General features: G+C 32.2%; 2 protein-coding genes across 2 annotated transcripts; one reads left to right on the top strand and one right to left on the bottom strand.

The window, feature by feature from the left end:
• The first annotated feature begins 1,783 nt into the window (after window positions 1-1,783).
• LOC132058266 (uncharacterized) lies at window positions 1,784-2,382 on the top strand. Its single transcript, XM_059450821.1, has one exon. The coding sequence runs from the start codon at window positions 1,958-1,960 to the stop codon at window positions 2,255-2,257; it is 300 nt and encodes a 99-aa protein (XP_059306804.1). The 5' UTR covers window positions 1,784-1,957; the 3' UTR covers window positions 2,258-2,382.
• Window positions 2,383-4,322: 1,940 nt separating this feature from the next.
• LOC132056329 (uncharacterized) lies at window positions 4,323-8,405 on the bottom strand. The gene is made up of 6 exons (XM_059448470.1): window positions 7,580-8,405; window positions 6,688-6,841; window positions 6,425-6,601; window positions 6,259-6,342; window positions 5,255-5,336; window positions 4,323-4,945 (listed from the first exon to the last, which is right to left on the bottom strand). The coding sequence occupies exons 1-6, from the start codon at window positions 7,903-7,905 to the stop codon at window positions 4,491-4,493; spliced, it is 1,278 nt and encodes a 425-aa protein (XP_059304453.1). The 5' UTR covers window positions 7,906-8,405; the 3' UTR covers window positions 4,323-4,490.
• Between the last annotated feature and the right edge of the window lie 18,810 nt (window positions 8,406-27,215).

Raw genomic sequence — 27,215 nt, 5'->3', positions numbered from 1 at the left:
GACTCAGGCTCATGGTATCATCGGGGCTTAGCCTATACTACTCTAAATCTCTTTTGATCATTTTATTCTATTTTTATCTTAATATTTCTCGCTTGTTGTTTTGCTAATTTAGTCATATTGATTCACGTGTCCATAACCACGTATACAAATCCAACTATACCATTTTATGGGTAAACAATAATATAATTTGTTCGAACCTACCTAATTTTTTTTTTCAATGATAGAAAAAAATAAAAAACATATGAAACTTTTATACTACCACTCACTTGCCGGATAATTTAGTAATATATTGATTTAAGTGCATATTAAAATATTCTTTAATAATTTAAATTATATAGTACGTAACTAAATTATATAGTATGTAACTAAAGATCTTCACTTGGCTTGTTTATACTGGATATGTTGTTGTTGTAACTAAAGATCTTCACATAAAATAAAGATCAATATACGTAACTAAAGATCTTCATATTGATAAAGGATCAATATGCCTTGATTTTTTTTTTTTATTAAAAAAAAAAAAAAAAATTCACATGAAATGAGATAAAAGGAGTACTAGTTAGGTAATGGAATTAAGCAACTTTCCAATTGAATCCGAGTCAATTCCTCAAATGATCATTGAACTTGTAGATAAGTCCTACTAAAGTAATTTTTGAATTTTTTTGGACAATAAGGTCATCAAACTATGCCCATATTTCCAAAAAGGTAAAACATTCCATTTTTGAACATAAGACCACTTGACTTATTTTAAAATTATATAACCCATTTGAATAGTTTTATTTTATTTTCAAAATGTGAAAAATATTAATTCAATTTTTTTTTTTTTAGAATATTGCAAAATTGTGTCTAAAGTAGAAAATAAAAGGATATAGTTGAATGATAGTAGAATTAAGCACGACGCCTAATTATAGATATTTTAACTGATTATAAATAATTTTTCCTGATATATAAAATTTTCGATTATCAAAAAATATATTTACTATTTTTATTTTCTTGGAGCTGAACTTGTAATATTTTGGTTTTATTTAACTACTACAAATAAGTAGATTACAATTAATATAAATATTTTATGTTTTTAGAAAGCATATACACAACTAATTGTAAAAATATTTTCGCTTTTACGAAGTAGTTATCCAACACGATTTTTTCTTTGAGAAAATTTATCCAAATATTATACATGCATCATGCATCTATATAACGTCTCATGTGTTTCAATTATGTCCAGGCACTTTCATTCAAGAAATGTTTAACTTCTTGCTTTGAACAATAGAAAAATATTAAAATAGTTCAAAAGAAGTTGATAGAACAAAGAAAATCTTATAGCATACTTAAAGTTTGAATTGTGATATTTTTTATTCTTATAACTTGAAATAATACTTTGATTTTTTATTATTAAAACATGAAAATATTATTTGAACAAGAATTTCGGAGTACCGAAAAATTGTGCCTAGATAATGAATTTTGTAATTTAAAAATGGATTGTTTTACTTTATTGAAAATAAGGGCATAGTTTGATGACCTTATTATCCAAAAAATATTAAAAGTTACTTTAATAGAATTTATTTACAAGTCCAATGACCATTTGAGGAATTGACTCATTGAATCCAGAAAAAAGAATATCAAGCCATTCTAAAAATAGTGTTTTAGTTTGGAAGTTCCTTCACAGACCCGCCAGCCTTTTAAGTTCAAAAATATGCTAACCAATTATATTACGGAAAGGAAAAAACGGAAACTTCCTCTCTCCTCTTCCAATTTCACTTGGGAAAGGGATTCCTAGTTTTAACCTCCTTAACCCTTTATAAATACACCTACTTCTCCAGCTTCTTTCCTTCGTAGTCAAGTTTTCGCATCGATTAAACATCTTACATAAATCAACCCACATACAAAGCAATTTTTTCTCTCTTTCTTGTGCTCTTGCTATTTGTTTCCCCCAGTTAGAAGCAAAAAATACTCCACAAAGATGATGATGATGTCAATATTCAGTTCTTTTGATGTTCTCTCTGCTGAGATTTTTGGCCTAAAGGTTAACAGCTCTTGGGCACCTGCCAGTTCTGAGAAGAAACAACAACAAGGTGTTGTGGTGGGCCCTCTTGTATCTGATCGCAAGGCCACCGCTTCTCCGCCGTCTAATTCTTCAACTGGTGGGCTGAAGAAGGACGAAGAGGCGGCGCCGCCGTTGCGCCAACAGCAGCAAAGGAGGCCGAGGTTTGCGCTGGAGTTGGATGGGGTCCACTGTTTCGAAACTATTCTTCCCTATTGATTGTATTATATTCCAAGATTGAAATTCTTTTTTCTTGTCTGCTGAGTGGTGACTGCTTGTAATTAACCATGGTCATGTAACCGTAAATTCCGGAGGTTAATTGATATACGTACAATTTAGTAGTATTAGATCTGATTATTCCGTTTTCTTACTGTATTTACTTGTTTGAATTACTGCAATTTATATTTTCTCCTTTGTTTATCTTTTTGCCCAATCAAATACAGTTTAAGAACCGCTTCAACGACTAATGAATTCGGAACTATTAATGTATATTGGAAAATAAAATTAGAGAGGTGCAGAATTTGTTGTACAATTCTTACTTTTCTTATTAATTTATCTAAAAAAAAATTAACATATTTTTATATTTAAAAATAATTTAACTTTATAAAAATTTTAATAGTTATATAAATATTTATGACTTGTATTGAATCACATATTTTAAGAGTTTTCTTTATTTGTTAAATTACGTGTCAAATTAAACTAAACAATATTTTTGGTACAGAGGACATCTGGGGAGTAATAACAAAGGTAAATTAAAATATGGCTGCTGATTTGACATGACATAAAGCGAGTTGGAGTTTGTGATTCGACAAAAGTCGGCACTTCCTTTTATTTGGGTTTTCCTACAACCTATAAGAAAAGCAACACTAGAAGATTTATTAGTATATAAATTATAATGCTCTACCAGGAAGATTTTCTATCAAGCAACTCGAGTTTTCGAAGAAAGATTCTTCTTTTGGCTAAAGTTTAGAGGGTCGGCTAGGCAATTTTCTAAAATTTTGGATTTAGCTGCTTAATCTTAACGGGAGAGGCTAAATAAACATTTGATATAGGAAGATATTCGGTCCTCATTTTCATTATAATGTCAAGCCTTCCAATTAAATGAAGAAGTTCATATTCATATAGCGGACCCCGAATGCTTCTGATTTGAGGCGATATTATATTATTGTACCAACCCTTTCAACTTAGGAGAAACCCAACTTTGAACTCACACACTTCAAACAAGTTGAGAAATTAAAGAGTCATTTCAAGTGTAAGGATAAGTTAGAGATCTTTTCTAGAAAAAGAAAAAAAAAAAAAAAGAATTGAAAAGCCTCAAAAGGGAATATATGCATAATTATTTGTCTTGTGCACGTTAATGCCGCTAGTCTTTATTTTATACCCCTCTTGGCGTTAAAATTACGATGTGATAATCAATCACTTTGTTTTTGGCGTTAAAATTACGATGTGATAATCAATTATCACTTTGTTTACTTTCGGCACTTAATTCTATACTTTTCTCATCTGTCAAGGCAACTAATATTCTTTAGCTTTGGATTTCTATTCCTTTTGGCTCATTGCTTATGGATTAACATAATTTATTATGGGAAGCTAGGCAGGTAAATTTGTCTAAGAATGCCAAGTTTTCATTTTAACTTAATTCATCTAGGCACCTGGAGATAGACAATTTAGGCACCTGCTGTGGGTTTGGTTGCAGAAATAAAAGAAAATGCAAAGTCAAGTACTCAGGTGGTGAGGGTTAGCTCTACAGTTTGGTGGTCTGTGCTATTTCGAGACACTTCTAGGAAATTAATCTTTTTGCTGCAGATTGTGCTGTGAAAGTTCATGCATGTTACCAAGAGATGTACCGTGTGTGGGCGCCTGCCTCCCGAACAATTATAGTATAGCCTCTCATCTAATATGAAATCAATGAGTAGATCTCACCTCCCCCATCCCAATACCATAACCGGAAGGGATAGCGTATGAAATCAATAGATCTTACCTTCGCTTCCCAATACCATAACCGGACGGGGTAGCGTATCCACATACGATGGGGTAAAACCCCTCGCCCAACGTTTAGTTTAGACATGGCTCAAATGCCTTTATGCTATAGGCTGTGAAGCATACTTCTCTTGACAGAAAACAAACTCTTTTTCCATATCTACAGTCACGACTATAAAGGGCGATGTAGTAAGCTCTCTGTCAACAATAGGGGTTATTCATAGTAAAAGACTCGCATGAACAATATTCATATGGCCGAAAAGATTTCTTCTCGACAGTCTGTAGTGAGTAAGAATCAAAGGCCTAGAGTAAAACAGATGATAACATCTGTGCCTCACTTGTATTGATCAATATTACTCTGCCTGTATTACTCGTAACAATTATCGATTGTATCGATCACTAACACCGTGCTAAAAGGGGAAAAAAAAATAGGTTATGTACAACAAAAACATCATACAAACGAAATTATCAGTCATGCTCTTGGACTTGCTCTTCTTCCTATATTTCCAAACTTTTTCGCCACATTAATCAAAAGTGCCTTGGGTATGATTCCTCGGTCAAGGGTACAAGCAAAAGCCAAAGCTCCACCAATGATAAGCAGCTTTGGTATATTTATACTGCCCTCGAGTTTTGCAGGTGAAACCTGTACTTCAGTCCCTGATGATTCCCCATCCCCATCCGTTGACTTCAAGTATTCTGGATCAATTTTCGTATTAACTTGTGCCATAAAAGCACAGTGAGAGATCTTCACGTTAGATGCTCTAAATTTCTGGTAGGAACGGAGTCCACGCTCAATCTTCCTTACAGTCCCCCACATACCCTGCCTTACCCCAAATTTTGCGAGTTCCCATGGGATGCCCATATCTTCGTGATGGAAGAGAAGCACCTCGCATGCAGTCAGCTGGCCATTTCCTTTCCTTGATTCCACTGTTTCATACACCACATTGAATTTCAATCTTAGAAATGACAACGGGGATCTAAAGATCATGACCTTTGACAGGTCAATTCTAGTTAGTGATACTCGCAAAGAGGTTGAAAAAAATTGCAGAAAATACATGTCATGTCACATTCACAGCGACTGTTTACAAACTAAACAAGACAGTGCCAGCCAATTTATCAGTCCAATTAGCAGGTGCATGTTTGTTTTGATTCATAGATATAAGTATTGGGAAAGCAAAAGTATGAAATGTATTTTTCCCAAAAAAGGAAGTGGAAAGAGGAAAGTAGCTGGTATACCCGCTTGAATGAACCAACTTGAATAATACAGGTCAACACGTCTTGGTTTATCCTTCCTGGGAATAGACGGACATGGTACTCCCTGGTTAACAACAGAAGAAAAATCATAATTAGAGGGGACGGACCTCCAAATATAGAAAAATCTGCACAGCGTCTAATGTAAGAGGTTCAATAGACAAAGCTTGGCAATTCATTCGTTTCTCTCCACCTTTCTTGTGGGGTGGGAGTGACGTGATTGGAGGAGAGGGTGAAACATGTTTTAGGCAAGTTCGTTAACGGTGGCATAGGAGGAGAATATCTCTGATTTTTGAGATCTCTCCAACTCTGCCAATCCACCATTTCTCTAATCAAAGTCCAAAGAGGGATTTTGTGAATGTCAGAGAATCATAGTAAGTGAACTGCTCTCAACTTCACTCTTCACAGCACTATGTTGTTAATATTCAGTTTCAGAACGAATTATAGTCTTGTGGCTCTGTCAAATAGGACAAAGAACCTTGTTACTATCTCACTACGAGATAACCCGACAGTTGTGCTGCCTAGAGACATAGGAAGTTCAGAAAGAAATGTCATCCTCTGAACAACTACCGCCTCGGAGGTTTCTGAATGACTCAAAGTTTCATAGAGGACTCTGCACCCCATCATATCAGGCAACAATTCTACTTACACATTCATCCAATTCATTAGTCTTAGACGCTTCATTTATGGGAGAAATTTAACAAAACAGCACATCATTTTAATAATCTTTTATCAGTTGGATCACAATCATGGAAAGAGGCAGCCAGGGTAAGCATAACATGACACCATTTTAAACTTAGTAAGTTGTCGTTTCTTATCAGCTGACAACTTGAGAAATGAAGAGTTGAAGCAACAAATACAGAACACCTAAATCAAAGGTAAGTTGGGTCGGCTATGTGTAGCCATGTTACTCCATTTAAGCTCATCTGAATACAATATTATTCAAAATAAGAACAATAGAGAATGTGAAAAAACTCGAAGTCCTGTACCTTTGTTACACAATAATACGACCTTCCTGACTCCCATATTCGACGACCAAATATATATTCTCTGTCACTGCAGAAAAATGGGAACTGCACAAAACACATCCAAATGAATTACTAACAATTAGCTAAACAAAATACTGAGTACAAAGACTACACTGCATCTTCTTACCTTTCGAACCCAATGCACTATCATTGTTCCTGTTGTGGGGCACTCTTCTATCGTTTCAGCATGCACAAGCATGTCGTCCCACTTCACTCGAAACTCATCATCCCAAAAGAAGTCCCTCAATAATTCAGGTGTTGCGTCCTCATACACAGTTCGGCTGCAATATTGAGGAGGACCAGTCTAGAAAAACAACAAAAACAGATCAATAAACAAGCAATGCAAAAGGACAAGAATATAGGGATATATTAAACTATCGCCTTTACTACCTCTCGATCACGTTGCCACGCTTGATAGCTCATATTAGGGGTAGAACGATCCATCATGTGTTTCCACGGAGGGCCTCCATCTTTCCTCTCTACAAGATGCCACAAATGTTCCAAATCTTCATCTGTTATTGGTAAAGCATTCATCTGCGATGGCCTAGACAATAAAGGGGAAAACAAAGTGAGTAGTGAGCCCATCCAATTAAGCAGAAACCAAAATTATTGAACAATTCTCGCACTAAGAGTGTGTCTGGTATGGAGAAACTATTTTCTCCGGGAAAACAAGTTCCTTAAAAATTAAGGAAAATACTTCCGGGAAAATGAGTTCCGTAAGAGACATTCCATATTAATTATCTGGTACCCACTCTCCAACACAATAACCCCATAGCCCCCATCTCCACCATCCCCACACAAGGCCCCAGGCCAACCTCTATAATGTTTGCCTAAATTATACTCTCTCCGTCCCAATTTAAGTGTCTTAGTTTGACTGAGTACGGAATTTAAGATATAAAGAGAGATTGTTGAATCTTGTCATTGTCATCCTAAATTAAAGATGAGTATAATATACTAAAAGCTCTTTTGAATCTTCTGGTTATAAATTTCCACGTAGAATGTTTGAATTGTCAACTTATTATATAGGAAGAGACACTCTTTTTGAGACGGACCAAAAAGGAAAGTAAGACAATTAAATTAGGACGGGAGTATGACAAATGTTTTTGGGACAATATTTTCTGCTTATTTACCAAACACCAAAAATAAGTAAGAAACGTGCTTATTTTCCAGGAAAATATTTTCCCTCGTACCAAACACACCCTAAAACAAATAAAGGAGAACTTCAAATATGATCAAGAAAGCATAAAAATTCTTTATTTGAAATTAACAATTGAGAACTTACCCACTGTCAAACTGTTCAATCTCAGAGCAATCCGCATAAGAAGCAAAGCTAGGGGTACGAGCCTTAGATGAATGAAAACTCTGGGGTTGGTTTAATTCCAAGCTTTTGGAAGGAGAATTAGGAACCAAAGCAGTGGGTGAAGAAGGTGCTGAAAATTCAAATTTACAATTCTTCCAGCTAGCCCATTTTGGTTTCCAAATCCATCCTACAATAATACCCAAAAGAAAAGCAATCCAAACTGGACCAAGAAACGTCATAATTTCTACAAATACTGCACCTATTGTGGGTCTTTCAAGAATCTCCATAAATGACTCAACTAACACCATAGCTATTTTAACCAACAAAGTTTCACGAAATACAAGGGTAAAATCGATTACTCATAGGACCCAGAAAGGTCAAAGGAAAAAAACAAAAAAGGCAAGGGAGATTTTATGGAGAAGGACATAAGTTGGGACCAAGATATATTGATAAGATTGAAAAGGACATGAAAGGTGGAGAATGGGTTTCTGGAAAATACGGGTAATCTTGATTTGATAAGGAATTTGTTGTGGTATTGAAGATACTGTTAGTGTCTGTCCCTTGAAGAAGATAAAAAGGAAAGAGAATGAATACTATATTAGTAATGGATAAAATGCCGAGAAAGAAGGAGCACTGGATAAATTTTTGTTTAGGATAAGAAGAGGATAACAACTAACAAGTATAAGCAGATTATTGACTGGTTATAGCTTTAGCTTAGCAGGTGCGGTAAGAGGGGGAATCTCATGGGTACCATTCGTTAATTGCTGAGGACAAAGGACGGGTGTTCCTAAGTACCAGTTTTCTGTTTGGCTATATTCTAGATTTTGTGGTAACTGTGGCCTGTGGTTTCTCGTTTTCCACGTTCTTTGGGTTAAACGTCGCAGTGCTCATTGTCATTCAGCTACTATTTAAAATTGGGTGCGAGTCGGTTTACTTAGCCGAATTGAAACTCTGCACCTGTGTAGTAGAACTTCCTCCGGTTTTTTTTTTTTTAATTTGTTGAAAACATACCTTAAGAAAAGAATTCCAAAAGGAAAACAATGAATGGAAAAATTACGAGAAATGATGGTTAGTGGAATCACTCCAATACCACACTTCCTCCGGTTTCAAAATAGCTTTCACTTAACTTTTACTATACTCTCCGTTTCAATTTATGTGAACCTATTTGATCGAATACGATATTTAAGAAAAAAGAGTAAGACTTTTTTGAAACTCATAGCTCAAAATAAGTTTTTAATATTTATATGTACTGTAGAATCATTCTATAAAGTCAATTTGTTTCCAAATTAGGAAAGAGATCATTCATTTTAATACGGGCTAAAAAGGAAATAGGTTCACATAAATTGAAACAAATAGAGTACTTTTTTTTGCTCAAAAAGAATGTTTGCTTAGCAAATTTAAAAAAAAAAATCTTATTTTCTCAAATTTATCTATTAAATTTTAAGTGATTAAATTTCAATATTTATTTAAAGTAGGGATAATTTAATCAAATTATTTATTTTTGTATAGAAATTGCTTTTTCTTAAAAGGTGTATTTTTTTGTTTAAACCACCGCTGTGACCACACCTGGCAGCTCCTTTTATTATTTTAATAATAAGTCAAAAACTCAAATCTTTACACAAGTAGTGGGTAAAAAAGAAAGAAAAATCAAAAACAGATGAGTAAAGGCGTGTCCACCAAGATTAGGTCTGAAATCCGTAATTTAGAAAGTACACCGCCTTCAGGTAAATTTTGTTGAGAGAGATGATACTCCCTCTGTTTTAATTTATGTGTACCCATTTAACTGAGCATGATACTTAAAAAAAAGGAAGATTTTTTAAATTTGTGATTCAAAATAAGTCTTAAATATTTATGTGGTTGTAAATTATTTCATAAAGTGAATTTATTTCTAAATTAGGAAAGAGGTCATTCATTTTGACATGAATTAAAAAGGAAATAGGTTCACATAAATTGAAACAGAGGGAGTATATCGTAAGAGGTGAATAAATGATTAAATGGATATGTTTTTTGAACCGAAAAAATAATATATTGTGTAAATTTATATTTTCTTTTAATAGTCAAAGAATGGCCGCTGCCATTTTGAAATCCCGTTAATTTGAATTTGGTTGAAAATTTCATTTTGAGAGTAAATACTCCATGTCAAAAGTATTATTTCCAAAGCTCACTCTAGAGCTTAACGACGGAGGAATTCTTATCATATCATCATAATACTCACTGACAAATTATACTCTCTTAATCCATTTATATTTATCCACAATATTAAATATAGAGATTAACTTTTATTTGTTAAAATTGAAAAATTAAAAAATAATTTATCATTTTATTTATTTTATTCAAATTATTAAGTAGTACTAATTTTTTTAAATAAGTGAGATGACTTATAATTACGGATGATGTAGTAAAACTCACATTTTATTTATTATTTTTTAAGAAATTGTCTCAAATTAAATATGGACACGTAAAGATAGCACTGAGGGAGTAGCCAGTAGGATGCAACTCCAACCACTTATTGCGAGAAAGATATTATCTTTAACCTTTTTTTAATATGAGTAATTCTTTTAATTGAAACTTGGAGTTCAAAATAACACATTTAATTTATGCTATCAAGGTAAAATACTACTATTGGTTTTTCCATGAATCAAGGTAAAGCAGGGTTGTAAAAGATTAAATAAGAAAAGAGAGAGTGGTAGAGAGAGATTTTTTTTTTTTTTTTTATATCAATAAATCAACAGAAGTTTGGTGTATTTGCAACATACAAATTACAATACTTAAAACGCTATTCCCTCCTGTTTAAATATTAGTGGTATTTTAACAAATTAAATTTATTTCAAATATTAAACATTATAGAAAACAAAAACATCTATTACATTTTTTTCATATTCATCCTTACTGCTTTAGGGAGTGAAGTATTAATCAAGTGATACATTAGGAAAAAGATAAAGGGCAATTAAATATATATTGTTATGATTAAGGCTATTAAATATTTTTTAAGGAATGTGAAAAATTAATTTCTCTTAGTAGATAATGACCCAGTAGCATAGAGTGATAATTAAAATCTGGCTTGCATTTATTTCTCACTTTTTTTTTTTTTTTTAAATCTGGAGATGAATTGCAGAGTTTGGAAAATATAATACGGTCATTGAGCTCAACATGCAAAACAAAGTATTACTAGGTCATGCCTTCGTTGGAATAACAAAAAAGGATTTCAATTCAAGTTTTCTTTTGCCTCCGTGGAATTAAGTTAAGAAATAAAACGGTTATAAGAAAAATAACTTTCACTTATAGGTGATATATAAATTGTTTTTAATTTTTTTTTTTTTTTTTTTTTTTTTTTGGGAAAACACACTCTTCATCTGTGCTCCCTTTTTCTAATTTGGAAAAAAGAATAATCTGACCCAATGGTTTAGCTGGCATCTTGATAACTTTTGAAATATTTTGTGGAAAGGATTTTCTTAGAAAGGACTGTCTAAACTCTACGTGAAAATAGGATCTCTTGCCCTCTTACAATAGAAAAAATGGCTTTTTCAAATCTTTTATGAGTTTTTTTTAGATCTCTTATAGTTAAAAAATAAAAATCTCTTATACAAAGGTTATAAAACTAAATAAAATTTGTAAATGACTAAAAATTCAATTCTCCCTTTAATTCTTCAATGAGCATGCTAATATTAGCAACCTCTCTTCCGTTCAGTTAAGAAAAATCTGAATGAAAAGTAAATACCCAATTGTAATGAATAATGTAAAACAACCTCTCTTTGGAAACAACTTATTTTGGGTATGTTATGAGTTTGTCTTTCCGATAATTTTGATTTAGGAGAAAAAAGATGTGACGTACTTCTTATCTTTTTGGTGATGCTCCACTCACTGAAGCAATCTTATCAAAATTCGAATAAGACTTGCCATCGGCAGTGACGACGAAATAGCTTTACAAAAACCATTCAACGAGAGACGATTTTGAGTAGGGGTGGTAAGTGGGTCATTTGGGCTAAGGTTGGACACATGAGTTGAACCTATAGATGGATCAAAGCTCAATCATGTCCAAAACTTTTTTGGGCTAACATGGGTTGGATCAAGATGGACTAAATGAAGGGTCATAATCCAATCCGCCCAATTTAACCCATGTTTTCAACATTTTCAGAAATTAAAAATATTTGTTATAAATATTATTTAATTATGGATGTCTATCTTTAGGAGAAACTTTAGTGTTTGTGACTTTGGCACCAAGTTAACTTTCTCCTATATAAATATGAATACGTTTTCTTCATCAGATATAATCCCTAACAGAGAAATAAGAACTCTCCGCTCTTCTATCTTTCTCCACAATATTCTTCTTGCTTGCTTTATTATTTTATAACACGTTATCAGCACGAAGCTCTAATAAAAAATATAACAAACTTATTGATCACATCAAAGCTTCACTGCGTGAATTATTAGGGTATTAATCAGAATTGATAAGAAATCCTTTTGACTCCCGTTACTATACCACTTCGTTACCAGGTAGGTTTTCTTAAAAGCCTTAACAATGGTATGTGTTTGTCAATCTTGTGGGGCAGAAAATAAATCCGTAAAGATTCTTTTTGTGTGGCTTCAGTTATATTTAATTTCACATGGCTTATACATTATTTTTGTTCAAACGTTACTACCAGTCATATAAAGATTCCTTTAAAATATGGCCACATCCATCAGTAACGTTTTTACCTTTTTATCTTTTTGTGGCTTTATAACTTGATTATAAATATGAGCAGACACATTCTTACAGTACTCCAGCAGAGATTGAACAAAGAAAATTAGCCACCGGAAGTGGTGATATTTTGATCAGTTTGTTGTCATTATAATTGAGATGTGTTACAGAAAAAAATTTCTACATAATATATATCTTGATTTTCCCCCCGAAGAAGCTAATATCTTAAAAGGTTCACAACAGCATCCATTCCTAAAGTGAATGTGACAATATTGTAAAGCCTATAAATACGAACATGTACTTGGTTGTGAAGATATCACAACTCACCTTCAAAGAGGTAGAATAATCAAGAAGAAATGTTCGAATATAATCGAGAAGAAATGTTCGAATTTCCTTACTCGTAGTAAATCAAGTTTACTCCGAAGCAGTAAGACTCTAAAATCTACACCGAGTAGTAAATCCGAAGTTTACTCCCTAAGTAGTAAGACTTTGAAATTTGCTCCCGAAATAGTGAACTCTTAAATTTACCCCCAAGTTGGTGGAACTTCTAACTTTACACTCGAGTGGTTAAACTTTGAATTACTCCTTAAGAAGTAAAACTTTGAAATTTTCTCCTGAAGCAAAAAGAAGTTGTAAGATATATGAGAAATAATTTGAAGCAATATCTTCTTGTGGTTGAAAAAAAAAAAAGGAGCTATTGAAAATCCTGTATAAAGCACATCTAGGTGATCAGGTTCATTCCCCGAAGTGGATGAAGAAATATAACAACACCTCCTGAAGAGATAAAATAACAAAGAATATAAATGTTATTTTGTGGTATAAAGTCATTATTGCACATATTTGTCGTACATAGAAACATCTTGGTCAATTTTATTTTTAAGGCAAAAGATGGCAGATCTTGTTGAATGTTTTCTACTGTATGTTTTTAATTTTCTCGAAGGAAATAACAATTTATATATTTTTCCCTCGAGGAAGTACACCAATATGTCATGTAGTGCATATTCTTAATAATGTGTCAAAACCAAGTGCACAGCTATTATTTGTTTGTCGAATATTAAGGTACGTGTAAACGACGAGTAGTACATACTGTTGTTTTGGATTGAGCCTAAACCACATAGTCACTAGATACATTAATAAGAACCATAATAATTTCTGTGTTTTCATCCTTTGTTCTGGTATAAGGAGATATGGGTCACTACCCAATTTCATTAAATTAATATATTTATATTAAGCCTTCGATACATCATAAAAGGATTCTCTTTAAAAAGTACTATGTGTAGGCAAACCTTTTAAAGTTAGAAAAGTGAGTTATTGTATCCTAGTAGGATTCATTAATTAGTCATTTTTTTAATCATATTGATGAAAATTTATCAAGATGGATGTAATTCTATTTGATGAAAACAAGGACTTGAAACTTTAAGTATATGACGTGGAAGTGTCCATCACTTTGTTAATTAGACCATTACGAAATTATGGGAGGAAAGGTGTGAAATATATCTTAAACCATTTCTTTATAAGTTTTATAGTCTCTGTGCATTTTTATTTTATGGCTATCACTATGTGTTTATGGTGTATATCCACAGCCAAAGAATGTTTTGCATGTGTGCGTGTAAACTGTACTATATTCATTAGTCCATTTGATATCACATGTCTGTATTGGTTCTCATCAGAATATAACCATTGGTTTGTTATATTATTTAGTTTTTACTTTGTACTTTCTAATAGTACTAATATTTAATGTGTATTTATTTTACTTTGCGTACGTCATTTCATTTGAAGATATGGATAACTCTCAAAGCAAGTTCGTATTAAAATTCAATTATGAATTTATTATTTCTAAATGTCCACTCGCTTACCGTTTTCTTTCATGACATCGAAATATCTAATCAAATTCTCTTTCTAGACACACCGCAAAGGTGTCTAAGCAATATTTGGTAGTACAAAAGTAATAATCAAGGTCCAGAAGAACCTAATTGTTTATATACAAGAATCATGACACCAGTAGTCTCCAAAACATCTGATTATGAAAAATAAATTGAAAGCTCCTGAAGAGTTTATTTATTATTATGGCATTCATCCTATCTCCAAAGTTGTTATGATCGAAATACAAGTAGTAAACCCGAAGTTTACTAAAGTAAATAGTTATCATATTGAAGATTTAAATGATTGGAGGACTAAATATTTCAACATGTCATAGTGGAAAATAAATATGAATATGAAAGGTTACCCGATTTGTACTACAAATATAAGAATGATGAATTGCATGCCACAATAAACCAGAAGTTTATTGGTACAAAAATAATTCATGTCATAGTAAACCAGAAGTTTACTAAAACAAATAGCACATAGTATGGTAAACCTGAAGTTTACTAGTATAGATAATTTTATTAGTTGGCATGAGCGGTTTGGCTATCCCGATTCAAATATGATGTGCAAATTGAGTATTTGACATATATTGAAGAACCAAGATTCTTCAAGGAATTATTTTTGTTGCTTGTTCTCATGGATAAGTTGATTATCTTGGCTAATGTTGGGATTGAATTCCCTAAATTGGAAAAATATAAAGGTGAATATGGGCTCGTTCACTTGTTATGTGAGGTCTTAAATAGATGCATTAATAAGACGGTCACATGTGCGTTTATTGTCAACCCGCAGTTTGACATATGCAAAGTTACTTACTCAAAATAATTGAGTTGAGAGCACAATTTTCAGATTATGTAATCAAGATAATTCATCTTGTTAATGCTAGTTTGTACCAAGCTGGTTTGGCGTTGAATGCCTCCGATAAATAGCTAAACCATTGCTTATGAGAACAAAGCTTCACGTGGTGGTGAGATATAATATATTGTATACAACATCATTTGTATGCTTCAGGACCAACAAATTATGATAATTCTCCCTTCACAATCGTTCGGGGTTAGGAACCGGATATTTCCATCTAATGCTTTTTTTTGTGGGGTATATGATTAATTAATCTACCATGATGCACAAAGATGAATTCCCCTAAAGAAGATGGGATATATGTTAGTTTTTCTAACATAAGGGGGAGAGAATAAGCAGCTGAGGAATATGTTATGAATTATCATAGTGTGATCCTCATTCAAAAGATAATTCAACTCAAATGCCAAAAGCATTTGCCGACCCAAAATTAATTTGTAATTTCAACCGCAAAATGCTCCTATTAAATTCATGTCCTCGAAGGACGGAGTCTGAACATGCATGAAGCGTGGTAGACTAATCGGTTGCCAAACGCAATAATCATTGAAAAGAAAGAGAGCAAATGATCAATGATTATCATAAGGAGGCAATGTGCTCTTGGAAGAGCCTACGACATAACACTTTATGAAACCTCATGAGAGGTTTAGGTACCTAAAAATAATGAAAGTGATGAGATCTCAATAAGTTATGTCACATTGCGAACCGATACAAATGATACATCGTCGACGATATCTTTGGTACAATATAGCGCAATATTGTAAAAGATTGTGAGGATCTAAATTCTACGTATATTAAAGCATGCTAACGTAGAAATTATTATCAAGTGAAATGACGCATCTTGGTAAGTGTAAAGCTTATTGGACATGTTGTTCAGACACCGAAGATGTCACATATTTAAATAGAAATAGATGTTGTCCCAACCTATGTGAATTACTTGACAAAATTATCTGAAAATTCCTGAAGAATTTTAAATGCCTGAAGCATATACAAGTTGTAGAAATTTGTTCATAATTCTCATATGAATTAAGTGAAGCAAGGTGAACGCCGATTTTATCACCTTAATGAATATTTATCGACTAAGGGCACAAATGACTCTATTTATCCTTATGACTTTGTGAAAATCAAAATGCGGCATATTGTTGGTGCAAGTTGATTACTTGAATATTATTGAAACTCTTGAAGAGTTCTCAAAAGCAATTTATTATCTGTTGAAAGAAGTTGAAATGAGAAACTTGCAGAATTTTTTTGTCCTAAAATGTCATATCTTTATGCAATTAATGCATTTATATATTTTGCTATGACTATGAGGGATTATAGTTGTCACACCCTTAATCCGATAGGGTGTGATGGGCACCCGACCTTTACGTAGGGCCGAGCGAACCCGCTGACTCTCGTAACACTCATAATCATACTGGGCCCTTGAATCATAACATAAGTACAATCATGAAAGGTTTTCGGAAATCAAATATGCTTTTCATACTTTTTCAAATCAAATGAAGTCTATAATCATATAAAATCCGTAAAAAATAATGCGTAACAATACATCGGCTTATGGAGCCGCTTGCAACCGACATACTATACACATGACTCGTTCGCAAAGTCTCTAACATGGAACATGATACCATAACATAATACGCCGACTCGGCAAAGACTCGGAGAAAATGGAGCTCGCCAATCCCGCTTGAACATCTTCTACTAATATTCTCGGCTCTCATGCGGGTGTACTGCGCGGCATGAAACGCGACCTCGAAAAAAAGGAGGTCGGTACGGAGTATGTGCCGAGTATGTAAAGCATGAAATATAGTAAGCGGGATCATATCGAAGTAAAGAGTAAAGAAAATCATAAAACTTGCCTTTAAAACATAAATCATGCATGTCGATATCATAAAATCATCATATGTACATATAACGTGCCCCGCCCTCTAAGAAGGACGCGGTAATTAAAATCATCATATGCGTGTACATGTAACGTGCCACAGCCCTCTAGTGAGGGACGCGGTAAAAAGAATCATCATATGCCATCTGGCCACCTCCCCCATATCATCATATCATATAACGTGCCCGGCCACTACAATGAAGGACGCGGTAAATAACGTGCCCCGGCCTCTAGCGAGGGACGCGGTGAACAATGCAATGGAATTGCACGAATACATGCCATTCCCGGCCTGGACGCGATGAAGGATATATTGAGGTACAGCACGAGCGAGTTGTGAGAAACCATATGCACATAAATCATTTTCGAGAGACTCGGTATGAAGTAATCTAAACGAATCGTCATTTGAAAATCGAACATTAGTCTTATCAAAAATCTTTCGGACGTCACTCGGAAAAACATATCAAACATCATAAACATATCAAAGAACCATAGGGATCATAGTCATACGTCAACCCAATCCGAGCCGCCTCGAAAAGTTACGGACATTACTCACTTAAGGACTTTCTACAATCGTATCGAAACAATCAGAGCCTTCAGGAAAGTTACGGTCGTTCGTAGTTACGGAATCATTTAAAAACAAAACTCTTTTGAAAACAAAGCTTTTATGCAACTTTTGAAATTTGGTCATACAAAAACATAAGAACCATAATTCGACTACATTATGAATATGAATATCAAGAAACAAACAAGAATCATAGACATGCTCGGATTGCAAGAATAGAGTTACCTCGAGACTCGTGTCATAACTTACTTTTAACTAGGACATGCCAAAGAAAGAAAGGTTGAGCTTTACATACCTTAGCCGCTTCCTACGCTAGTCAAACTTAAGTCTCGGCTTCTCACGATCTACAATAATATCATTAGATATCAACCATTAGCCATGAGCATCGAAGAATTCAATTCCAAGTCTTCGTCTTATCCTCGGAAATTTGGGCAGCATCTCCCCTATAAATCCAACAACCCCGAGAATTTAACTCGGCCAAATCAACAACAACCATACCAATAACCATACTAACAACATCCATAAGTGATTCAAAACACATTCTAACGTTAATAATTCCTTTCTACACAATTCGACAACATTTCATTTATATTCAATTCAACTACATAAATTCAAGTCAACACCAATGCTCACATATTCATTTACAAATCATGCAACCATTCAAACAAGATTTAAGAACATTCCAAGCAATTCATACAATATCCAAACAACCCTTGAACATGCTATACCACCCGAAACTTTCTAAATTCCATAAGAACAACGACCACACGTTTCTTTCTTCCGAATTCATAAACTACATCAACAATTCCGTACGTTTACAACATTATTTCCTTAAATTCAAGAAAGCATATTAAAATCACATTAACTTCCAAATCAGCCCACACAACTATAACTTCAACTTGGATCATTAAACTTTCATTTTACATCATAGAATCCACAACACAACAACCAAAACACTAAGTAAAATCAATTCTCATGTTCTACCAAAAAACGGCCCACTCACGCTCAACATCATCTTGCAAGTTTTCATGAATTTCATCCATTTCCACACTCCACAACATACACAAACCATGCATAACATATGAAAATGAAGATTGAACCTTACCTTCCCTTCTCGGCTAGGACACACTTTGCAAGAATAAACGCTTCGCTTGTTCCAACAACTACTCCACGTTAACGAGGGCCTTCCAATTAGTAGGAAGACAAGGAGAAAATAATTTTTCATGATCAAACTTAAGGGACCATCTTCGGCCTTCACCTTGGCCGAAGCTCTCTCTCTTTCTCCATCTTTCTTGAATTTTCTAAGGCTAAAATGATGAGTTATGTCTTATATTTGTCATCACTCATATATATATATATAAATATAGGCACATGGCCGGTCATGTGCAATCTTTTTCTTTTTTTTTTCTTTTCCAATTTTCTCCAATTTTCTAGAATTTTCTTGGATGATGAATATGTCTTGCATGGTCATGAATTATACATATACATACACCCCTATAAATATGAGGGTGAACACATGGTCCTTTATGGCTTAAAACAATTGGCCAAAATATGGGTGGGGCCACGCCACTGTGGCTTCTCCAAGAAGCCATGAATAATAACAAATTTCCAAATTCCGGTTTGCCATTAATATTCCATGCCAATGATACTTACAAACAACTTGTGCATTCTTCACAAAACCGGAAGAAAAAAATAACCTTGTCCTTAACTTTCCGCAACTTACTCGGAATACCCCATTGTACAAAATATGGGATATAATAATAGTCATACGATGTTATTCTACATGACAGTCAAATCATATAAAGGTAACATCTGTTTATAAAGCAAGTCAGAAATGCACTTGGAGTGATTTCAATAATATTATATACCAATGCAACTCTATCCAAAGACTGAAGATGCAGCAGCATACATAGCCCAACTAAAGAGAGGATTCATAAAAGCACAAGGCAAGTTTCACCAAAGTTGTTCCTCACACACGAGCTCCAGAAGAATGGTGATATCAACGTGCAAGAGATTTGCTCGAGCGATAATAGGACCGATTTATTCACCAAGTCTCTACCAACTGAAACTTTCGAGAAGATGGTGCTCAAGATTGAGATGTGAAGATTCAAGTTTTTGGATTGAAGTTCTCATCAGGGGGAGTTAATACGCGTTGTACTCTTTTTCCCTTTCAAGGTTTTTGTCTCACTAGGTTTTTCCTTGTAAGGTTTCTAATGAGGCAACCAAATAGCTTATTATTAGAAATGTGTACTCTTTATCCTTCACTAGATTTTTTTTTCCATTGGGTTTTTTCTAGTAAGGTTTTAACGAGGCACATTATCTACCAAATAGACATCCAAGGAGGAGTGTTATAAATTTTATTTAATTATGGATGTCTATCTTTAGGAGAAACTTTAGGGTTTGTGACTTTGGCACCAAGTTAACTTTCTCCTATAAATATAGATGTTCTCTTCATTGTATATAATTCCTAACAAGAGAAATAAGAACTCTCCCCTCTTCTCTCTTTCTCCACAATATTCTTCTTGCTTGCTTTATTATTTTATAACAATATTGATATTCTTTGATTGTAAATATTCTCTCGCTCATACTTTTCTAAATAAATGGTGTTTTGAAAATCAAATTTAAATACTTTTTGGATATAAAAAAACTCAAAGGTATGCTTTTACTCAAAATAATAAAGATATTCACTGTAAATATTTCCTCATAAGTTATCCCAGTACATAAATTATATTCGAAATTATTCCGAAAATAAATCAAGGAAATTAAATGTTAATTGACGTAATGAATATTGATATTGTCAGATTCCTCTCTTTTACCCCTTTGTTTTATTTATATATTTTTATGGTTGTCTTGTACATAACTAAGAGTGGCAAACGTATGCCAAATTTGGGTGGGTCAAAAATAGGTTAAACAAAAACGGATAAGCATCAAGCCTCGGGAAAAAAAATTAGAAACTTAAAAATAAAAAGTTACTAATAAAAAAATTTAAATAAGGAAATAAAAAATATTCTTTTTAAAGAAAATTAAAAATAAACATTTTAAAAAATAAAAATAAATTTAAATAATAATTAAAAAAGAAGTTAATCATGTTCTGTAACTTTTATTCTTATGAATGGAGGATAATTGATGGGTCAGTTTGGGCTCGTTCGATAGGTCAGTTTGGATTGATGATTTGTGATGGGTCAACTTGGGCTAGCCCAAATCAACCCATTTTCAAAATCACTCTAACCCAAATCCATTAAAGCTTGGGTGGTTGGGCGGGTCAAATAGGTTTGAGTTAGTTTTGCCACCCCTAATTTTGAGCCTGTTTGAATGGGCTAAAAATAATAATTTATAAGCTAAAATAACTTATAAGCCAAAAAAATAAGGGAATTTTTACTCATTGTAGCTTCTTTTAAGGCCTAATTATTAATATTAACTATACTTTTATGTAATTATATTTAGTAACTAATTAACTTTTCTAAATTACAATTGGTAGCTATATCAAAATATACATATAAAATATATATATATATATATATATATATATATATATATATATATATATATATATATATATATATATATATATATATATATATATATATATATATATATATATATATATATATATATATATATATATAATTATATATATATATATATATATATATATATATATATATATATATATATATATATATATATATATATATATATATATATATATATATATATATATATATATATATATATATATATATATATATATATATATATATATATATATATATATATATATATATATATATATATATATATATATATATATATATATATATATATATATATATATATATATATATATATATATATATATATATATATATATATATATATATATATATATATATATATATATATATATATATATATATATATATATATATATATATATATATATATATATATATATATATATATATATATATATATATATATATATATATATATATATATATATATATATATATATATATATATATATATATATATATATATATATATATATATATATATATATATATATATATATATATATATATATATATATATATATATATATATATATATATCTTTCCTTTTTCCCAATCACTCCCATTTCAAATTTTTTATTTCTCAAAATCCTAAAAATCTCTCTCTCTCTCTCTCAACCACCACCACCACGGTACTCGCACCGCCCTTCTCTTAACCAACTTGTATTGACAAATGTAACAAGAAGGCTCGTCTTGGGCATCATATACTTTCGAATATACAAGATTGAATTTCAATATTTGAAATATTGGTTTGATAGTCTTTCAAGGGAAGTATTGATTTTCACCCACGAATCTTTAACTGCCACACAAAACAAAAAATCAAGTATAAAATATGTCCACACACGACTGGGCAAGTTTGGTTATTCGCAGATTTGACGCTAGGGTCCATTTTGATGCTAGAGTTTTAGTGATGGTGGAGAGATTAGGGTTTTTTATGGTGGTGGTGTCTCAATTTAGGGTTTTTGGTGGTGGTGGTGTCTCAGATTAGGGTTTTGGTGGTGGTGGAGAGATTAGGGTTTTTAGTGGTGGTGGTGTCTGACCGTGTGTATTTGTTAAAAGTCAAACACAAATACATTAAAAAAAATCTACATCTCACAGATACACTTTTTTTGAATGTATTTGTGTTTGTATTTTTTGAGTGTATTTTGTTAATAGTCAAACGAACTGTTTTTGAATGTATTTGAATTTTTTTGTCTTGTATCTGAATGTATTTGTTGAAATCCATTAAAATACATGAAAATTTGAATGTATTTGGCTTCATATATAGTTGGAATGTACACAATGTATTTAAAATACATCAAAGAAATACATAAAAAAAAAAGCCACTGAAATACATCAAAAAAAATAAATTAAAAAAAATCACTAAAATACATCCAAAAAGAAATCACTGAAATGCATAAAAAAAAAAAGACACAGAAAATACCGTATAGCAAAAAAAATCACTATGTATTTGAAAACAAACAAATACACCCGTTAAAATACGTATGTTCATTAAATAGTAGCTATGATTGGTAATATTGAAAAGGTAGCTACTAGAGGTAGGGACCTATTAAAGAGTAGCTATTCCTGTAAGTTTACCAAAAATAAGTTGAGTAGCCCAACTTATTTTTTTGGGCCAAACAGGTCAATTTATTTTTTTGGGCTTATTTTAAGCACAAAATGGCTTATAAGGTACCAATTAAACACTCGAAAAAAATTTGAAACAAATTAAGTTGTTTATAAGTTGTTGAAAGCAACTTATAAGCTAAGCCAAACGGGCTCTTTAATTATTTCTTTCCAATCTTTGACAAAGAAATTAACCATTAAGAGGAAATAAGATCTCTTGGCCAGAGGCGGACCCGCATGAAAGGGTGAGAATGCACATGCACTCCTACCCTTCGGAAAAAATTATGCATATATATGTGTATATATGATACGCTCAAATTACACCTATTAAGGGTATAATGCGGACGTTGTCAAATACAAAAACCCAACGAGGTTGGGGTCGAATCCCACAGGGAATAGGGTGTGAAAAGGGTACTAAATTCGTAGAATGCTATATTTAGGTCTAATGTCTTAATCCGATGATTTTGGTAAAAGTTGGGTCTTTATTAACTAATTTCTAAATATTGCTTTGGTTGTGAATTTATGGTAAAAGAAACTAAGGTTGTGTCCCCGTTAGATAAAGTGTATGATCATGGGCATTGATCTTGATATACGTCTAATGGTTCATTATATGAATGCACTTAATCCCTATATATGAATCTCTACTATTTCCCAATAAATAAAGATTATTTCTTTCTATGATTTTCCCAAATATAAGAAAGTAGCTATGAAGAACGATTAATCATGCCAAGTAAATTCTTCTTATTCCTAAGTTAATTTATTAAACAAAGTTTAAAGCTTTAAGTTCTTGTTGTTTATTCTTACCAACCCTAATTATTTTTTCAAATAAATCAAGGTCTATGGCTTTAATCAATGTTTGCAACCATTAATTATGAATGAAGAATGAAGAATAGCCAAACCCTAATAATCCATTATTTGTATATCAATCACAAACCCAATCACAAAACACCCATCATTGGGTTCTGACCCCTGAGAAGGAAATTAGCTACTCATGACAAAAAGAACAAGAAACAAGAAATTGAAGAATTCATAATTGCTTACTTTGGAAGGAAAGAGGGAATTGAGAATACTTGAATTGATGTTTGGACCTTCAAAACTAGAGAGTATTTAATGTTAAGTCAAAAGCTAAAATATGAGAACTCCCATAATCAAACCCTACAATGACTATGTATAGGTTAGCTGAAAACGTGAAAGTTGCGGATTTGCACTTTGGTCCCGTCGAATCTGAAATACGGTCCGTAAACCACTTCTGACGGACCGCTGAACTTTACGCCCGGACTTACATCCCAATTTTGAGCAACTTTGTTCTTCTGAAATACGGGCCATCAGAATCGGTTTTACCGTAAAGCGCCAGAATCGTTCTTTGAACTTAAAACTTCGACTTTCTCGCCGGATGCACACATGACTAAATAGGCCTTGATACGGACGCGTAAAGTGGAATACGATGCAGCAAAGTTGTTAAAATCACCATGTCTCAAATTTCGACTTTACGTTTTCCTTATTCTTTAATACGACACGGAATACGGCCCGTGTTGAAATCTGATCCGTAAACCGAATTCACGACCATTCACATGCCTTTCAATCGTTTTCGATCCAAATCACATTCTATTACGAAAAAACACCAAAAACACATTAAATAAACAACCGACTTGCTCAAAAACAAGTAAAAACTTCTCGTAAAAAGGCCTTGAATGTGCCATAAATGCCCGGCACATCAATATACCTTAAGAAATTAGTATATATTTAATTGTGCACTCTAACAAATGAAAGTGTCTTTAGGACACGTTGGTTAACTTGTTATTCTTACACGTATCACTCCGTATCAAACCCGAATGTCACTTTTAATTATTTTTTTGAGCCTATTTTTAGGAAAATAATAAGCGTTAAATGAGCTCGCCTAGATTCGAACCTACACTATCACTACATGTTGCACAACCTTAGCCACTGAGCTATCTCTTTCTTTTGTTTCACCGTATTAAATTTTATTTATTACGCATATTTGATCTAAAATATTTGTATTTTCGCCACTGCTACTCTATTAATGACTGGTCTGATACGGTATTATCCCTCAGTCGTCATTAAATTTTTTGTTGGTGTTTATGTTAAGATAATGGTGCTCCCGCAATCTTAAAATCCTGGGTTAGCCTCTGCTTTTGGCCTCTTACAATTTGAATAAAAGAAAATGTCTTTTCGAGATCTCATATGTCTTTTTTTCATATCTCTTTTGTGTAAAAAATGAAGGTCTCTTGTAAAAAGATCATAAACTAAAAAAAGTTTGTAAAGGACCAAAAATTTATTTCTCCCCCATTTAATAAGTAAATATTAAAACATTAGTAGTAAAAAAATCGAGAAAAAACCTAAATAGTACATTATCATTGGAGCTTGGACTCAAAATCATCCATATCCTTTTACTTGGAGCACTAATAGTACATAATGTTTTACTAAAGTGGTGCACTTTTAGTCACACTCCAAAAATTTGATTAAAATTAAACAGATATGAAAATGGAGTTATGTGTTCATCATGTGAGATATTTTTCCAACAAAACCTAGCGTTCATCTTCATAAAACACTAGTCACCAGTCCTAATTTATCAAAGAAAAAGAAAGAGAAAAAAGAGTTCGATGTTGGAATTTATTTCGTATCTTATTTGAATTTTACCATAATAGTGTGTTACTTCAAAAGGAATTTCTTGGTAGAAAAGGTCTTATTTGTGGAAAAAGATTCTACTATATTTATTCCTTTTCTTGTATAAGAAGATTTAGATTTTTATAAATAGAAGATTTATTCTTCTAAATCAGAATACAATAACATCCACAATGTAGTCTCTAAAGGAGTCTTATTTAGGGGAGATTTTCTTTCAACAGTTTTTATGAAATAAGTAAATATGAAAAATTCTGTTTAATTACCGCGGAGAAATTGTATATAAATATTATATTATGGACGATTCCAAATTATCTTTGACGTTCTACACAAATTAAACCCAAACCAATACTTGTTTTCATCTGATGTAAGATTTGCTTATTAATTATCAATTCAAAACACTACTTTTATACTTTATTTCCTTTAGCTAGTAACCCATATTAGTATAAAATAATTCCTTTGGGACAATTGTTAAATTAGACCGGGTAGCGACGCCGTTATTTTCTAGAATTCCACAATGATGTAATATCTAGGAGTAGTTTTTGTTCACATTCAAAAAGGAAAAAACAAGATGCAATATCCCCAATTCATGAATTTAAGAAAGCGACTCTTGTGTAAAACATTTGTGTTAGAAATAGTACAATATTAATACTGGACTAGCTAGTATAAAAAATAGTAATAAATTATCACAAAATTATGTGTTGTGATAAGTCACTATCTTGAAAGCGATTTCAGCTCGATAGGGATACAAATCATTGTAGTCAGTAGCTCCCCAAGGTTACATAATTACTTCTAAACACGTGTACTTGTGACTGGAAGTTTGGAGATTGCACAAAGAATTGCCCAAAACTATTCGGAGAAGAAGAGAGGATGAGGGTATTTTTGGATGTATTGACAAGAGTAGTCTCGACTTGTTTATGTAGCTAGATGACCACTTCTGAGTAGTGATGTTGAAGATCAAAAATATCTCTTAACGTTCGGAAAAATAAAGAGCCATGTTATCCAAGTAATGGTCGAGAATAAAGATCATTAACTTGAATAATGAACGAGAATAAAGAGTGTCATAATCTCAAGTAATGAGGAAAATAATGACTGCCATTAATTCTAAGTAATGAGCCTTGACTAGTGACTCTAGAGAAAGAATTGGACATTAATCCGGTAATCATATTTAGACAATTTCGGGTAAGCTCGAAATAACAAAAAATAATATTTTGCAAAAATGGATTTGAATTAGGCCTCGCGTATATCACGTCATTTTGCCTTCAATTTTCATGTACGCGAGGCCACTCTCTTTTACTAGCTCTTTACTAGCCTAATAATATACAATTCAATATCAAAAGGAAGAAAGTTTTTTCCACTACCAATAATGGACAAAGTGTCTTTCACATAATGAATAAATAAAACAGGGCCCACAAAAATAAAGAGATGTAATAGAATTCCTTTATTTTTTGCATTATTATTTCCAACAATTTGTTCAAAATTCTCTATAACAATATTTGACATTTAAATCTTATTTGATTGTTATAGATTAAAAAGATACATAAAATCACACTTTGTTTAAACAAGGAAACTTTTTAATGATGAAAATACCTATATTCATAAAATATTCTTTGTTGTAAATAGTGAAGTTTCAAAATATTTAGTCAAAAACTCTAGACCTATTATGAGTAATCTTAGATATTCTATTTCTATAAATATAATTAATTACATATTGCCAAAAAAAGATTAGTCGTTATACAAGGGTAATTTTATAAAAAACATAATGTTATAAAGATAATTGTTGTTGTTATAGGTAAAACACTATTATAAAGAGTTAAAAAATAACATGAAAAAATCAATTCCTAGAAAAACTTAATTTTTATAGTGAGGTATTTTTATATAAGGATATTGTTATAAAAATGTGTCTGGATACACTCTTCCCTTTCAGACCCCACTTGTGGAATCACACTGACTCGATAAAAAAT

This window comes from Lycium ferocissimum, chromosome 5 (genome assembly GCF_029784015.1).
Source record: "Lycium ferocissimum isolate CSIRO_LF1 chromosome 5, AGI_CSIRO_Lferr_CH_V1, whole genome shotgun sequence".
NCBI lineage: Eukaryota > Viridiplantae > Streptophyta > Magnoliopsida > Solanales > Solanaceae > Lycium > Lycium ferocissimum.
The sequence above is the reverse complement of the archived record's forward strand: the minus strand, read 5'-3'. Positions and strand labels throughout refer to the sequence as shown.

Coding starts and splice junctions, on each gene's coding strand:
- LOC132058266 (XM_059450821.1), top strand. CDS start 1,958: ATGATGATGATGTCAATATTCAGTTCTTTTGATGTTCTCTCTGCTGAG.
- LOC132056329 (XM_059448470.1), bottom strand. CDS start 7,905: ATGGTGTTAGTTGAGTCATTTATGGAGATTCTTGAAAGACCCACAATA. Junction 6,602..6,687: donor CGTGGCAACGTGATCGAGAG/GTAGTAAAGGCG, acceptor TTGTTTTTCTAG/ACTGGTCCTCCTCAATATTG. Junction 5,337..6,258: donor CGTATTATTGTGTAACAAAG/GTACAGGACTTC, acceptor GTTGTTAACCAG/GGAGTACCATGTCCGTCTAT.